Source organism: Rhipicephalus microplus, chromosome 5 (assembly GCF_043290135.1).
Source record: "Rhipicephalus microplus isolate Deutch F79 chromosome 5, USDA_Rmic, whole genome shotgun sequence".
Lineage (NCBI taxonomy): Eukaryota > Metazoa > Arthropoda > Arachnida > Ixodida > Ixodidae > Rhipicephalus > Rhipicephalus microplus.
Window position 1 is genome coordinate 23,559,181 of NC_134704.1, and position 17,770 is coordinate 23,576,950.

Sequence of the window (17,770 nt, forward strand, 5' to 3'; positions counted from 1 at the left end):
CAGACAGATAGACAGAGACGAACAGACAGACAGATAGACAGACAGAGACGAACAGACAGACGGACAGACAGGCAGACACAGGTAGACAGAGGCAGACAGGCAGACACAGGTAGACAGAGACAGGCAGACACAGGTAGACAGAGGCAGACAGGCAGACACAGGTAGACAGAGACAGGCAGACACAGGCAGACAGACAGAGACAGGCAGACACAGACAGGGACAGACAGACAGACACAGACAGGGACAGACAGACAGAGGCAGACAGACAGAGGCAGACAGACAGACAGGCAGACAGACAGGCAGACAGACACAGACAGACACAGACAGACGCAGACAGACACAGACAGACACAGACAGACAGACAGACACAGACAGACAGACAGACAGACAGACAAACAAACAGACAGACAAACAAACAGACAGACAGACAGACAGACAGACAGACAGACAGAGACAGAGAGACACACAGACAGACACACAGACAGATAGACACACAGACAGACACAGACAGACAGACAGAGACGAACAGACAGACAGACACAGACAGACACAGACAGACAGAGACAGAGAGACAGACAGACACAGACAGACACAGACAGACACAGACAGACACAGACAGACAGACAGACAGACAGACAGATACAGACAGACAGATACAGACAGACACAGACAGACAGACACAGACAGACAGACACAGACAGACAGACAGACAGACAGACAGACAGACAGACAGACAGACAGACAGACAAATCCCAGAGAGCGAGAGAGAGAGAAAGCGATTACAGACGCGCGAGTTTTCTCTAATGTTTATTTGAACTTCCCGCGTGAGCACAGTAAAATGTAAGCCTCCCAAATGGTTTGTCTGATTTCGTACTTTACTGTTAGTGCCTAACATAAGTAATAAAAAGTTTGCTAAATAAAATTATTAGGTGTATTTGAAATCTAGAAATAACGTTCTACTGCTTTATTTACATTTCCTTTGAGAGTTGCTTTAATCTCTGAGGTCACGTGCATCACGCCGGCAGGCCTCGCAGATGGCAGCACCATGTGCACAACAAACCCGCTCGCCCAGCGATGTTGCGATTACGGGCTACCTTCGGGTTCGTTCGTAACAGGATAAACTGGCTCCCGTTACGGCATCTTCCTGTGCCACTTTTATTCGATGGCGGAAAGTGAGCTGAAGCGTATTTGCCTGCGACCCAGAACTTGGCCGGGCGGCAGACTCTTGTGCTCGTAACCCATTTGAGCCGTCGCATGGAAGTGACAGATTGTGAGCGCTGGCTCGCTGCGCGTAGCCGGTGAAACCATGGAGGATCAGGATCTGGCGATCTTGTGTTTCCAGCACTGCGAGAAGCGTGCCAACGTATTGTGTCTGCGTTTGCCGAAGTGCTGCCCCATCTGTGGCCTCGAGCTCGAAGACGCCGAACTTCGAGTGCCTCCGTTCAGGATACCGTATCCTTTCCGAAACTCGCAGAAATCCCCGTGCTGCGTCGTCATCAAACCGTCGAAAGGAGACTTTCTGCAGTAAGGGCAACGCCACATTTTAGTCAGATATTATTTGTGTCTCCCGTGCGCACTGTCACACATGCACGCTGTGTCTACGCTTCCTTGCGGTGTTGTGGAACCTTGTTACGCGGTTTCAGCTGGTTTAGCTTGCATGCTCCGCGAAATAGGGCCGTGTTTTACTGAGGAAACACGAGTGCATGCTTGGCAATGGCTTGAATGGTGGTACCTTTGTTGAGGTCTAAAGAAAATTGCAGCCAACTCATGCCATTCGAACCTTTCTTTGCAGTCTGTATTCGAGCTCATTGGACCTGCATACCGGAGTGACGGATTCTAAAGGTAAAACTAATGCTGATACACAGCTTTGCCTAACCAACTTACTCAGTGATTGGTTGCTATGATGTTGCCGTTTAGAAGTATGCGTAGGCAGCGTCCCGGATTTGTGCTCCGTAATCGCCCGCGAATATTAAATTTGGTGTTACAAGCTCCTAATCGATGGGTCATGCTGTTCAAGTGAATTTTTGCCTTAGTTCACGCCTGTGTGACTGCCGCTTCGATAAGTAGATGAATTGTAGTGCGTGACTTAATATGTAAAGAAGTTTGTGAGAAGCTCTCGAGTGCTTGTTTTTTTTTTTTCTTTCTCCATCAGGTCAAGTTCACGAGTATGACAAGGAAGGACTCAAAGTTGCCAAGCAGTCCGCCTGGCCGCAGTGTATTGCTGTGCCTGTCATCACGGACGAGGGAACAGCCTGGCATGAATTCTGGGATTACACGTTGTCCGTCACTGAAAGTCAGGATGCGTGGGACAGCAAGAGGTGTGTTGTTGTCTTATGCAGGCAATGTTTTGCTCATCTCGCAGCTGTTACTATCCTGAACTGTGTTGAGTGCCTGCATGCTTACTTGAGCTTTTGTGCCGTTCTGTTTTCGTTTTATTTTATTCCTGTTGGTAAGTTCCTTTCTTTTTTGTTTCTGCAGTTAATGTATTGTGAAGGAGTGTTTGCTGATTTAGGAAAGTCTGTGAAAAAATGCAAGCCTTTGCAGTACTTGAGCATGCGATGTAGACTCTTGGTACTGATTTGCTTGCTGTACATCAGGAGTAAGTTACCACTGCTTAGCCTCCCGTGTCAAAATGCTTTAACGCGAATAATCCTCTGCTTCATTTCAGCCACTTTGTGGTTGGCAGGCTCTCGTCCTGCCTCAATCTGGGCCTCCTTAAAATTAAGAGTGTACAACTGACATAATCTCTGTTTTCCTGCTCAACATTTCAATCCTACAGCTAAGTGTTGAAGTATGTGTGCCAAAAATGCACACACACTTCCTTCATGTCAAAGCAAGCTAGCACTCTAACATGTTGTATTCAAGTTGCATCGTCTTTGGCAATGTGCAACATTTCAGTGCTGCTACTTTCCTTGTTGCAGCCAATGCTACATGGAAACAGTGCAACATTGTACTCTTCCTTTGCAATCAGCCCGAGAGGAAGAGGTCATGACATTCATTTCCCGTAGTACAGATATTGTTACTTTTATGTTGTCCACGTGACACAGATATGGCTATATATGACTTTATAGCACTTGAATTGCAGATCATTTTACAGACGGTGCAGTTCATTATCCTTGTAGAACACAGCTCTCAGAGTCTTGTAATGTTGCCCATAATAGACAGAGTGGACACAATACCATCATTATCATGCAATATTTGCGGTTTTCAGTTGTCATCCTGCTGCACACATTGCACGTATGCTTACGTCAGAAGCAGAATCAATCGCAGCACACAGTCGTATCCATCCACTTGGTGACATTTTGTACAGCCCCAAATGACCAACTAACTGCAAATTGCTTTGCATAATATTGACTTTCAGTGTTTGTGGGATCTGCATAGCTGTTCCTCGAGTCGCTCAAGTACCAAAGCTTGCGTGGCCTTTTAAAAGTTCTTAATAATCACCTTGAAATATATAGTAGAACCACATCATTGCATTTCTGGGGGACAGAGCAAAACGAACACATGAACTGAGAAAACACGGCATCTGATATAAATTTTTCACTCAGGCAAATTTTCGTTGGCGAGCAGAATGTGGCAGGACAGAGTTCCAGCTACAAAAATTTTTTGGCTTGTGTCTCGTATGGCAGAAATATTAGTCTGTGTCAAACTTGTATGTTCCAACGGACTATTAGCCACTTGCCTTAATATCAGTACAGCACTATGAGATATTTATTTGTTCCATGTGAAAATGGCACCAAACGATGATACTGTAAGCATTTTCAGCAGTGACATGTGACACTATATGTATAGAGGCTATCAAAGTTGTTGGATCTAACATCTGGGAAGAAAAATTTAAAAAAAACAGGAAGCCACCGTAGGGCATGTAACATTATAAGAGCATGAGAGCCGGTGAAAATGCAACTGGGATACGTGAATTATGTTTTACTGGAACTTTAATTTTTGCCGTGCTAGTTTTTAATAGCACTTGAACATAGACACTGAAGATGAATGCCGAATACCATAGATTTCTCATGAAACTCTGAAAAGTGCTATGGGAAACCAAGATCACCCAAAACTGGTAGATTTCGCCTTTATGTTGGGTGCTTTACATGTTAGTATAAGCTGCCATGGCCTTCACTATTTATCCTTATTATTCTGTCACTGCTACTCAGTTTGTAAATCTATTGACCACCCCACTTGGATCAGGAATGTGCTGTATTGAATAAATAAATAAATAATAAACAAGTTTACTTTTGCATAAATTGATGCTCATCAAAGTAGTTTTCTTTATTCCAGGTACGATGAAAAGGAGCACAACTGTTACTCGTTTGTGATAGCGTTCCTGCGAAACCTACAGATACCACAGCTGCGACCATCACTGAAGGACAAGCTCACCTTTTCCTCAGATTTCCTCGTCCCGCAAACAAGGAATGTTGCCCGGTACATTGCACTTTACAGAAAGCTCATGCAAGATGGCACTTACGTCAAGCGGTGCGAACCATATCGAACACAGACTTCAGTCGTTCAGTAAGAATAACGAGCACAGAGCGGAATTGCGACGAAAGAAGGGGCCGGGACTTGTATTGCTCGATCCCTCCTCCTGTTGTTCCCGTCTTCCAATTTATGGTTATTTATCTTCGCTGAATATATACGACTGAGCCCAACTACAGGTAGTGTCAACAATTGTCTAGTGTCTTCTCTCATTAGGTAGACCTATAAGTGTTACTGAACAAAAACAACTGAATTTCACGAGCATGAAAATTGAGAATTTGCGACTAATTAGCCAACCTATAAGCTGAATATGGTTTATAAGGTACACTCGGACCTCATTATAACAAAGTTGCATCTGCCACAAAAATACTTCGTTATATCCAAAAAATTTTTATAAACTAATATTCGTAACACTATATTTATGGCGAATCTAGTGGTCGCTTACTTCGTTATAACCATTATTTCGTTATATTTGAATTCGTTATATTGAGATTTGAGTGTATAAGTGCTCTGTATATAAAATTAAATTCTTTTAAACAGCTTGTAAATATCAAAATAGAAAATAATGCGATTAAATTTACTGTGTTAAATGAGGAGAAAAAGAATGGGTGTCTGAGCTTAGTTTTCAATGCCATTTCCACCTTCTATGTGTAGCTCTCAACACTGTCTGCGATGATGGATATTTTACAACTAGGCCAATCAAACAGTTGATTTAAAAGACATGTGTGTGTTCTCTTCTGGAACATTTAATCTTTTTTTTCTTTGTCTTTTGCAAAATATTTGAAAGAAGAAATATTCCGACATATGCTGTTGCTTGGCGTCTGAAAAATAAGAAGCCCGCCCTCACTGGCCTTCAGTCATTGTTGTACGGTGATTTACATTCTTGTATAGCGTATGTTTTTACTCACATAGGTTGAATCTGCATGTGCTTTGATAATGAGACACAACCCTTGTTTGATTGTGCATAGTTCCAAAGTTATGCGTGATGCTGGAGCAGGGCTCCAATTTATTACATTGCATTTCATATGTGCAGATGTTCTCAAACTGCTAATCTACTCTTACCTCCCGGTGTGTGTCATTTTACTTATGTGCCAGCATCGCTTTACTTTGGAAGCTTGTGTGCTCTTACTTTTCTTATTACTGTATTATCTGGACCATAGTGTGCACATGGTGCATAATACATGAAGCCTGATTCAGGCAAAAAATAGGATGCCTCTATTTAGATGAGCAGATTCGCTGTATAGTTTAGAAAGACTAACTTCATTTGAAGATGCTTTTTCTTTTTGTTTTTTTTGCTCATGCATGCGCTCGGATAAACTGAGCTTGAAGCGAGCTCTTTGTATATTTCTTTAGTAGCGCTTGCTCACGTTTTGCGAGCTGTGAATATGAAGTGAATGACTACATTGCAAATATGCTGCTATAGACGTCTGACTCAGTTTCGTTGCCACACAGCGCCACCTGTAGGAACAGTATTGTGTAGCACAAAGTTGGACTTACCTGAAAAATTTGCTGTGCAACCAGGTGCAACTAGCGTGTGTGAAACAAAGATTGAGCTAAATATTGCACGTGCTTGCTTTAGTGCACAAGCACGTGCAGTATTCAAAAAGCGAGCTATGAATTTCTTTCTGCTAGTCAGATGACCTACCAAATTGGCATGAAGTGCTAGCCGGATAACTCGCCAAAGCACTGGCAAAATGAGCAGACGCCACAGCTTTGCACGCTACAAAAAACTTCACATCCAACGCTGGTGTTGCATTGTGAATTGCCATGAATGTACAGGACTGAAAATGACGTTTAGTTTTACTGAATTTGGTAGCTGTTGTATGAATCAGAATGGCGAGAGTGTAGGATATGGGCCATCGCGAATGTATTGGGTGAGCGAAATACTCGCGTTCTCCTTAGCTGGTCACTTGAGAAGTGTGATAATGTGGCTCTTATGTTATTGTTTTGAGTAGCCCTGATGCAGAGCTGTGGTATTGTTGACTATGAAGCCCGGCAGAGCCTCTGATCATGGTGGCTGCCGTGTAGAAGTTAAATGCATACGGAAGGTGCGCATGATAAACATAGGGCACAAGGTGCTAACTCCGGAACTCTTCCGCCATCAGTGACCAACTCTGGGCCGTCCAGCAGTCCTGCGAGGCGGGGGTGATGCAAGGCCCCGACATTCATAGAGTTTCCTAATATAAACTAGAAGGAACTCTGGCGCTAGTGTCTGTGGGAGCTGCAACGCACGGCGCTTCAGCGAGCTTGGGAATGACGGGTAGTACACGCATTTGTCTAATCTTCGTACTTCTGGCCTGCTTCTGGCTCGGTGTGTGTTTGTGTGGCTTGGAGCTGTTTTTCCATGAAACGAAAATCAGCAAATGTTTAGCGATTGCACTGCACCACCTTATTCTTTTAGACTTACCTTTCCAAGTGCGGTCACAAAGTTCAAAAGGGTTAAATTTTTTTTTTTTCAGATCAATCAATCAATCAATCAGTTTATTATTATCATGTCATAAAAGGATGTTACAGGGAGTAAAATATACAGACGAGGGCCCCAAAGTACACGACTGCAATGGGACCCGCCGTGATGATTACAAATAGTAAAAGCACAAGCAGCTGTTGGAATCGTAGAAACAAAAATATACAAAGCAGAATGAAAATAAAAAGGCATGGAATCAAAAAACAAATAATACAGCATAAAACAACACGAAGAAGATAGATCAACTATTTACCAGGTACTCTTTTAATGAGTTTTTAAATGAAATTAAAGAAACACAGCAATAAACGAAGCGGCAAGTGCGATTCGTCACCCGCAAGTACGGAGACTAGGCAAATGTGTGTACTACCCATCATTTCCATGGTTGCTGAACGATCGCAGCGACAGAGTCCCCTCTAGTTAATTTTGGAAAGCTCTATGCTGACATCCTCATGCAGGAGACCTAAGGGGCTCGGTTAATGAAAGCTCTGCTGGACTACCAATAAGGTTGCTACGAACCACCAAACCACAACTTCCCATAATCTGAACTGGTTCTCACCATACAGAACCGCGCTCTTACATTTTAAAGACTCAATGTTCCGGTTTTAACTAGTGAAGTCCAACACGTGTGTCATACAACTACTAAATCGCAAAATGTTAGTCATGAGTCCATCTTCAGGTTTATTTAGCCCCGTCATTGCTGGCCTCGTCATGGCCTCGTCATTGCTGGAGCTATCTAAGAGGCCATGGTTTTGCCTTTGGTTGTACCCCTAGAAAATGAACATGCACGTGACCCCATTTGCAGAATATACAAATGGAGGACGATCGTAAACATAGCATTTGAAGATGTGTAATAAAGTAGTGCAAAGCAAAGGAAGCAAGATATGAAGGCAAAATGCCACTTGAAAGACGAAAATTGCCGATGTCATACGCCCCTGATACAGCAAACATACCACTCGTCGTAAGATACATAGCTAACTAAATTGATCATGTATGTACTTTATCGCTTTGGCATTACATATGTACCCTTATTGCAGAATTCATATCGCAGTGCTTGCCTCGAACTTAACGTCATGCAATGTTTGCTTGTATTTGCGAGTTGCAGAGCACCGAAGTATTTTAAACATTTTTTGCATTGTGCCCGCAGTTCCTATCATGAGCTTCCTGCTCATCCTCAAACGTCTAGGGATGAAAGAAGCTTTCCAGATTCTTGATTTTCAGAAAACTGTGCCTGAAAACGAATGAAAAAGGGGTTGTATTGTGACTTGTGCACATTTGCTTATAGATGGCTTTCATTGCACTACCCAGTTAGAAGCAGGGCAGTAATGAGTGCGATGATATTTTTTGCAGTGCCGCCTGGGCGGGGTCTGACGTCTATATTATTGTCAAACTCGTTTTGCTAAGTGAAAATTTGTGGGAGAGATTTCCAGGTGAAATCTCGTATTATTTTTTTCCAGTGTGCTTTGGTGTACAATGAATAAAAGTGGGCACAATCTGCTTCTATATATAGTCCATACGGTACAAAATTGAATTTTCAAACTTTCTTAGTATGTGGACTATAGTAGTTAAGAAAATACACTGATCCATCCTTATAGTGTGTAGCACTCCCCGTTCGATAAACACTTTGTTTTGTTTTTTCGCCTATCCAAAAGTATGTCGCATATACTGCCCGATGTATGTGATAATGAGACTTGAATCTCTATAACTCTTGAATGCTTTTGGGATGGGGTCTGGTACAGTTTATGAATTATAAATTATAGTTTTACATCATGAGGTTATGCCGAGACTTTGGCAGATACTGTTGTGGTTTAGACCACGCTACTCTCATGCCAGGTGGCTGTCTAGTGTGTGGCCAACTAGATTGGTTTCTGGTTTTTGGTTGTGGTGAAATTGAGGTTGCTCAGTTCTATCTGAAATTGGGTTAAAAATATTCAGTTATGTATACACATAGTGTACTCAAGATTTAACCTCTTGTATAGTCAATATGAGTATAGTGGAATAATAATTAAGGATGTTCAGATTAACATAACTAATAAAAGTGATGTAAAGCTAAAACCATTAGTATTAGAGAGACAGCAATAATGTGACATGGCTGTATTTTATTAGTCACGGTAATCCTTGTTCATAAAAAGTTTAATGTTTGTGCCATAGAAAACAAGATTGCTAGCATACCATAATTGCATGTACCGTGCCCATGCAATAATATGCGACAGTTTAGGGATAAGTAATGCCCATACTAATGTTTCTAGAGTCATCAGCTCATTTGATATTAGTGTGAATTCATCTCAAACATAGAGTCAACATTACCTTTAGTAGTCAGATTGGTAACAATCTAATGTAGCTATTCCAAACAGTTGTACATACAAGTCATTTTACTAAATTGTCTACTAAATAAAGAGTTTAAATAGTTTTACTAAATAGTAATAAATAGTTGTTTTACTGAAGGAGGCACATCAGAAATTTGTCTAGTGCAAGGGCAACTTATCTGAACAACGAAGTTAGAATGCTCACAAAATTACCAGATACTACATTCATAGATGCTACACTGGAATCTGTGATGCAGCTCTTGCTCTAGCACATTTTATGGATATTGTTACATTTTTAAAGGTCCTATGACAAGTGTATGGGACAAATATGTAACATGGTTACTTTTATAATTCCTTTCTTTCAAAACGCTCTCTGTATGGTGCATATGGTGGGCTTTGTGGGGCAAGAATTGTATATTTAATGCATAGTTTGTGCATTGTATTTACCATTTGTATACAAAAATGGAAGGACACAAATATAACTGTTAGCAAAGTGCAATTACGAAGTATACTGCTCACATGCTGGACTTGAAAAGCTAATAATTTTGTATTAAAGAGATTATAATATGCAGTATTCTTGCGTTGAAAAGTGTCTTTTAGTGAATTTGTTTGAAGATGCAGATCACTGTTACACATATATGATTCAAAGGAGTTGAGAATGTGTTTCTACTGACATTTATAATTTGACATGGTGAGTATGTTCACCTGGTTGGTCGTTACATTAAGAGTGCATCTTATGGTGTACTTGATTTGAAAAATATGCATGCACTCTTGTTGAGTTTTTGTGCTAAGATCAGGGGTTCATGTTAAACATGCCTATTTTGGGTTACATGCACTATTTTCATTTTGTATTTTACTTGAAGAGAGAGCCCTTGGTCGTCACTGATATGTCAGTCTTACAAAGTCCCGGTTTGTAACATGCAAGTGGTTGTGGTGTGATTCATTTCATGTATTTTGATGTATATAGCGAAGTGCAATGTTCCCACCTATATTTGTGACAACCTACATGTTATAAAGCATGCCTTAACGTTCGAAGTTATATACATGTAGTCAATAAAATCCTATATTTTCTTATTATGTTGCACATGTTTGTTTTTGGTGCTGACATTGTGCTTTTGTCAGGACTAAGTGATGCAACATCGCTTCACCTGGGCAACCGGGAAGCTCTCCAGAATTTTCGTAAAGTTCAGTATCCTTGTCTAAGTGTTCTCACGAGTATTTCATCAAGATGTAAGAAAAATAAGTTCTGTTCATAAAAAAGTACTTTTCGTTGGTCCCCGTCACTAAACTTTGAAGTTTTTTTTTTTAATTCGAAGCATTTCTTTGTGTACTGCAAGCACTTGTGGTGTCCATCTGCGTATCTGTCTATCTAGCCGCTTACGTGTGGGGGCTTTCGTCATCGCCCCCTTAACTTGGCGTGAACCAAATTTAGTATGGGAGGGTAAGATGGTTTGGCGAATATGACGCGCTGGTGAAGACATGAACAATGTCACAATCCCGTCGTGTACATCGCCAAAAACTTCCCGCCAGACAGTGGGACATACCTGCAGGCCACTGGTATGCGGGTATGTGCCGCAGGGAATTGACACTTAGTATGTACAAAGGATTGACGAGAACACACATGGATAATTGTAACGCGTGAGCGCTAAGAAAAACCCGACATCGGCAACGTTGACCCGACGAATGCAAAAAAATAACTAAATGTCAGGGTTGATTTGATTGATTTGTCCCAAAACCACCATATCATTATGAGAGACGCCGTAGTGGAGGGCGCCGGAAATTTCGACCACCTGGGGTTCTTTAACATGCACCAAAATCTGAGCACACGGGCCTACAACATTTCCGCCTCCAACGGAAATGCAACCGCCGCAGCCGGAATTTGATCATGCGACCTGCGGGTCAGCAGCCGAGTACCTTAGCCACTAGACCACCGCGGTGGGGCTAAATGTCAGGGTCCCAGCAACAATCGAACCACAGTATTCCGTGTGACAATCAAGCATTATACCACAGAACCACGCCAAGTCTCGGAACTACTTTTCAAATCGACCCCAATGTTCGTGAAACGTCAGTTGTGGTCACAGTGCTGGCTATCCGATTTTATGAACATTACGCGAATATGTGCGATACAGCCGTCACGTCGGGTTATCGTCAATTGTAGCTAGGTGCCATGCGCTGAAGTTGATTCACGTAGCTGTGTCCATGGCTACCATCCTCGCGAGCACCAGCGCTTCATATCAGCTTATCGCATCTGGTGTTGCTGATACTCGTGTTCCTGTTGGCATCGTGGTGCAAGTGCAAACAACAGGTTATATAAACATCTGCAAATCTTCAACATATGTCTGTGCGTGCAACATTGGTACATATATTTAGTGCCATTTCATGACGTGCCGCCTCCCCCCCCCCCCAGTAAAAAAAAAAAACTGCAACTCGGTAACCTTCCCTCCGCATGGTTCGCATAACCTCGATCATTGAAGGTACGGGGGAACTGATTTGATTAATTTGTGGGGTTTAACGCCCCAAAACCACCATATGATTATGAGAGACGCCGTAGTGGAGGGCTCCGGAAATTTCGACCACCTGGGGTTCTTTAACCTGCACCCAAATCTGAGCACACGGGCCTACAACATTTCCGCCTCCATCGGAAATGCAGCCGCCATAGCCGGGATTTGATCCCGCGACCTGCGGGTCAGCGGCCGAGTACCTTAGCCACTAGACCACCGTGGCGGGGCAAGGTACGGGGGATCTGCTGAATTTTTCGTTTCAAAGTGTATGGCCGAAATTACGTTGGAACACTCAGCGTTACACTGCTTTGCCAAGGCTAAGTACAAGACGCTAGAAAAAAGTTTTGGTTTTATTTATTATTACTTTGCAATAAATTACATTTGCAGTGAGAACAAGGAGCTCCGAATGAATACTATGGCAGGCAGAATTCGATGTCTCTCTATTTTTTTTTAAACTGGACAACGCAAGTTAAAGGCCAGAAAGGGAACTGCTAAGCCAGTGTCAAAGGGATGACATTGGGGAGTTCTCGAATAGGGGCTCCAATCGTTTTGGCGCCCCTAAGAAATATCGTCGAGGCCACTACGCATGCGCGAGACCCAGAAAAGCATTTTTAGCTTTGCTTTGAGGACACTATATCATTTTTCGAATTCAGCGGGAGACCCAAAGCCTGTTCCAAAAGCTTTGCGTCAAACGAGCATGACGGCACCTACTTAAGCGACAGCTCTTGGCGCGACTCAGAATAGGGGGAAGTGGCGTAGACAGTTTTCGGAAACTCTTTATCTCCTGCTTGACCTCGAGCGAGTACACGCAAAAAGTTTAGGGGGCCCCTATTCGTAAACTCTCCGTGCAGTTCTCACATGACCTTAAATGATTAACTTTTTCGATTAATTTAAACGACACAAAGCAACACGATTGCCATGAAGGGACGAGCGGCACTGCTGGATAAATCTTTGACCACATGACCCGTCGCGTTTGTCTTGTGGTTATGGTGGTTTACTAATGACCAGACGGCCGCTTTTGGATGGACTTTGAATGCTAGAGGTCCGCGTAGTTAGATTTAGGGTGCACGTTAATTAACACCAGATCACCAAAATCTGTACAGCCCTCTATTAGAAAATCATCTATAATAACATCGCGATTTGGTGACATGAAACCCCAACAGTTGGTTACGACTATAGAGTATAAAGTTGGGCATGTTGGTAAGACATACTTAATCGACGTAAGACATACTTAATCCCTTCTGTCCCTTCCCTTGTCCTATGTTTCAAAACTACGCTACGTCGATTAAGTTGGTTACGCCGTGGGGGGTTTATTGCTTACGGCGTTCACCCGCTGACCCGAAAGTGGCCGGTTCAATCCTGGCATAGATTGCGTTTCGACGGAGTCGGTATACTAGAGACCCGTTTATTGTGCGCTGTCACTGCTTGTTGAAGAACGCCGAATGCTCGAAATTTCCGAAGCCCTCAACTCCGGCGTCTCTCAAAATTGTATCACGGTTTTGAGAACGCTAGAACCCGCAAATTTGTAATAAAACCTCAACGATTAATTTTAACCTCGTGTGGTTGTCTGAAGCATATCAAAAGCTTTGTTGCCTGCAAGAGTTTACTACAGTGTGTAGCTGTCGAATAGGGCACCGTGGCTGGGATCCCAATGCGAGGCATCATATTGGAGACTTTATTATCGTACCCCATACCACATCATATGATGGTTTTGTGTCGTTATACCCCGCACATCAATCAATCAAATACGAATTCGAAACCTTGTAATATGCCGCAGAACGTCATAGCATCAAAGCCTGCTTGGCTAGGTACCGTGGAAAGCTTGTGAACTGACGCATTAATTGTTTTGCGTCACCTTATAACAAACCAGCTGTGACAGAAAGAATTATTTGTTGATACTATTGAAATCAGTTAGCATTGGCTGGGAAGAGGCTTATTGTGCGAGGTACCCCACTCGGTAGAACGAGTTATCGCGTAATGTCCCATGAGGTGCAGTGTGGAGCCAACGTTTTTTTTTTCTGGCTGTCATTTATGCAGAACTGAAAATTAGTAACAGCGGGGAAGAGGGTCATGGGGGAGGGGGTCACAACGGCATGGATAGTAATATATTACAATTACGTGTTACGACTCACTTTACACCGTAAGCTGAATGTAAAAACAATCTTCATCCCGCCACTAGCATTCTAGTCTAGCTCATAAAAACGAACGCTCACAAATAAGCCAACTTTCCTGTTTTAATATTTCATTGGCTCGCTATTCTAAGTATCTTCTCCAATCAGATCGCCGTTAACAGATGAGGTACAGTTTTGATTAAGTTTTCTTCTTTTTTGTACGTAAATTAGGAAAGACTTGGTGAACAATGTAGAACTCACTTCATGTTGCTTTGTAAATGTACGGAGAAATTTGTTTTCTTTGTTTTAAGTTTCACTGCAGTTATAAAGCGGCCTTCGCACCGCAAGGTTACGTCGCAAAACAACAACAACAACAACAACAACAACAACAACAACAACAACAACAACAACAACAACAACAACAACAACAACAACAACAACAACAACAACAACAACAACAACAACAACAACAACAACAACCATATCTTTAAGGGAATGCGTACGTTCGCGAAATTTTTTGCGAACAGTTTATGTATTTAAAAGTTCACTTCGGGGTTCTTAAAGCTCTAATTTTCAGTAATGACTTTCCACGCTCAGCTTTGTTCAACAAATCAACGAATTTACGATTCGGAAACGTACCAAGTATCGCAAATCTAATCTATGGAGCAATGCCTGTAAAGCTGGCTTCTGCAAGTAGCACACCATCTGAACAGAAAAGTACCCTTTCGGGTAGTGAAGCTCCGTTTTTGTTGCATTTGTTTTGTTCTCTTCTTATTAGTGATTTATTTACAGAAAAAGCTGTGTTTATTTTATAACAAGCTTATAGTAGATGCTTAATTAGTATGGTCAGGTGAACTTTCACTCCATTCATGATGATAGAGACAACACAAACAATAGTTTAAACTTTCGAATAGTTGAAGTACCGTGTATAGAATAGCACGTGGAAGAACAGGGATGTATTCAATGTTCTCAAGCTTTGAATTTTAACTGAGTTGATAGAACAATAGACGCCAGCAGTAGCAACGTCTGATACATGCAGTTCTGTTGTCTTGATACTGTACAGTTCTGATGTGGTAGTTTGTCGAAAAATTAGTGAATAAAGAAATATGGCGTTTTTTTGTTAAATCTCTCCTAACACAGGACTATTTAACAACGTAGTGTACAGCGAGCTTGGCGAAACTGTCTGACATAATTATTGCTTGTCGACTGGACGGTGGCACGACCGATTCTAACTTGGCAGAAGAAGCAGCTTGACACGGCACACTAGACAAGTCCGCCGAAACTGGCCGAATGAGGTCGCAGGTGAGCTAAACGCGAGCTCGTTGCCAGGAATGCCAAATGCGGACTCGGCAAGAACGAAACTGTCGCGTGAGGCTAGAACGACGCGCTGGTGGGCACCGCGGACGCAGAGCGAGAGGTCGTCCTCCTCTCCCAAAGCGCGTCGTCCGCAGCGCCCCCTCACCGCGTTCTCTCCCGCGGCTCTGCTCCGCGGATCAGGCCCGAGAGAGTGGGGCTCTCGTACAGTACCCGGTGTATTATCGGTGCTCGTTGCGTGTGTTTTGGGATGCGAACCGGCCGGCCGCTTTCGGATTGTTGCCGCGGCCCCGTGACTGGACTCTGACGGCTTCCACGCGTCGCCGAGAGGGCAGCCGAGAAGAACACCTCACGGGAGGAATCCGAATGAGAAGACCGGAGCGGGAGCGGCCAACAGCACCGAGCGCCGCCGCCGCGGTGGGCCTCTTCGATCCCGTGGCTGCTCTGCTGCTCCTCCGTCGTCGACCGCACCGATGCCCGCCACCGGGCCTGCCGGCCGCTGTGTGTGATTGAACCGACGGCTCTACACAAGACCCGTGGGCAAAACTGTGCGCTACAAAACGACGTGACGTGCCCATTCTGCAACCTCTCTTGCGGTGCAGCCTCGCCGCTGCTGCTTTTAGTTTCCTTGGCCGCCTCCCCCCAGCCCCCTCTACTCGGCGTATCCTCCCCGCTTTCCCCAACTTTTTCCCGCTCGCGTTGGTGTGTGCGGTGATCGTACGACGACGATGGCCCGTCGAGATCGGCCGGCAAGAAGGCCTCCCCGTGAGACTGCGACGCCGGAACAGCCGCACCATCCCGGCGTTGCGTTCGGGAGCCGCACGTCGACCCGTGGAGCGGCCACTGCAGCGGCGGCCTCCTGCGGCCTGTCCGAATGCGCTAACCCTCGTTCCGAGCTCCGGCGACGCTAAGCCTGCCGCGCGAGCCGTGGTCTGCCTTCGGCCGTCAGTGGTCGCCGCCCGGCTGGAGTCAGGCCTCACAGACGACGGCCCTGCGGGCCGACCGCCGCTACCGGGACTCGAGGAGAAGCCGCGCTAGCAGAGTGTACGCTTTTAGGCCTGACTGAGGAGAGGGGGGAGGAGGAGGCCGTCTTGTGTTGTTTCTTTCCGCCCCGTCGGAGACCGGTGGCCGTGGGTGCGAGTCGGTGTGCTCAGGCCTGCCGGCGGCCCTCGCGTCAGCGCGTCCGCCCAGCGGTAAGCCCTGCCCTAGGGACGGCCGGCGGCGCCCGAACGGTGCGGTGACATGGCAAGCTGGCGTTGGGACTGACGCGTCCCGCTGACAGCCGCCGGGTCAGGAGCGTCGCGTCGTCGGGCGCGACATCGGCGTCCGTCTCCTGCGGGGTTCCAAGACGCCGCTGGGACGCGGCCCCGTCATCGCCACCGGCTCGCTGAGCGCAAGCGGTGGCGAGCTGCTTTCGGTGCTGCAGAAACATGGCTTCGTCGGCAGCCAAGCCTAACATGGGCGTCGGTTCGAGTGAGCCACAGCAGTGCTCCTCCGAGCCCGAAGAGGAAGCCAGTCCGACGTCGGCCGCTGGCGCTGAGGGCTCCTCCCAGCAGCAGGACGAACAGCAACAACAGCAGCAACAGCCGGAGTACGAGACGGGACACGGCCACTACTTCACCAAGCGGACTTTCCACAAGCCCACGTACTGCCATCACTGCACCGATATGCTCTGGGGACTCATAGGTCAAGGGTACATTTGCGAAGGTACGTGATCCTTTTCCCCTCGGTGCTGTTCGGTTCGAAAGAAGTGCTCTAAGCAGCGCATTGCTTTAACCCAGTCGCAGAAGCATCTTGGCCCTAGCCTCATTGGACTATGGATGACCTGTCCAGAGCACACGCACTGTCGTGATATCGTTCCAAGCACTTTTAGTGCTTTGAAGCATTTAGACTTTAGTTCTTTGGTAAGCATTACAGAATGTCCAGGGAAGCACTCATTACCGAAAAAAAAGCGATTGCGAAAACTAAACCTTTGACGCTATAGGCCTAGACCGCACGTTGATACTATGCATTTAAGCTATGCCATTCATTAGTGAACAACTTGTACTGTCACTCATTGTATCGGTTCATGTACTGCGTTTATATGCAGGAAAATGTTGTCCAAAACTTTAAACTTTCGTTCTGAGAAGAAAAAATTTAATTGATACACTGAAAGCGCCCAATGTTTGACGCGCATAAGACCGGGATGTAGGTCTTAAGTTGACAGCATGTTCAGAGACGCCATTTTTTTTTTAAAGACGTGTACGTTGAGCGCACAGCCAGCGTTAGTGATTGCATAGTTTACGTTTGCTTATATTCGAGAAAACACTGCACACACATTGCCCCGCCACGGTGGTCTAGTGGCTAAGGTACTCGGCTGCTGACCCGCAGGGCGCGGGTTCGAATCCCGGCTGCGGCGGCTGCATTTCCGATGGAGGCGGAAATGTTGTAGGCCCGTGTGCTCAGATTTGGGTGCACGTTAAAGAACCCCAGGTGGTCAAAATTTCCGGAGCCCTCCACTACGGCGTCTCTCATAATCATATCGTGGTTTTGGGACGTTAAACCCCACAAATCAATCAAAAACACTGCACACGATTCTAGCATGCCCACGCTAAGCTCTGTCGT

The 17,770-nt window shown here is 44.9% G+C and overlaps 2 protein-coding genes across 2 annotated transcripts in view; both read left to right on the forward strand.

The window, feature by feature from the left end:
* The first annotated feature begins 1,031 nt into the window (after positions 1-1,031).
* On the forward strand, positions 1,032-10,314 carry LOC119174881 (MKRN2 opposite strand protein). Its single transcript, XM_037425996.2, has 4 exons — positions 1,032-1,524; positions 1,793-1,842; positions 2,153-2,318; positions 4,279-10,314. Exons 1-4 carry the CDS (start codon positions 1,307-1,309, stop codon positions 4,511-4,513), a joined length of 669 nt encoding a protein of 222 aa, XP_037281893.2. The 5' UTR covers positions 1,032-1,306; the 3' UTR covers positions 4,514-10,314.
* Positions 10,315-15,336: 5,022 nt separating this feature from the next.
* The window catches only part of LOC119174880 (diacylglycerol kinase theta), a 72,181-nt gene continuing 69,747 nt past the window's right edge, over positions 15,337-17,770 (forward strand). Inside the window, exon 1 of the mRNA XM_037425995.2 lies at positions 15,337-16,873. Within this exon, the coding sequence (XP_037281892.1) occupies positions 16,597-16,873 (277 nt within the window). The 5' untranslated portion in view covers positions 15,337-16,596. The remainder of the gene's footprint in view (positions 16,874-17,770) is intronic.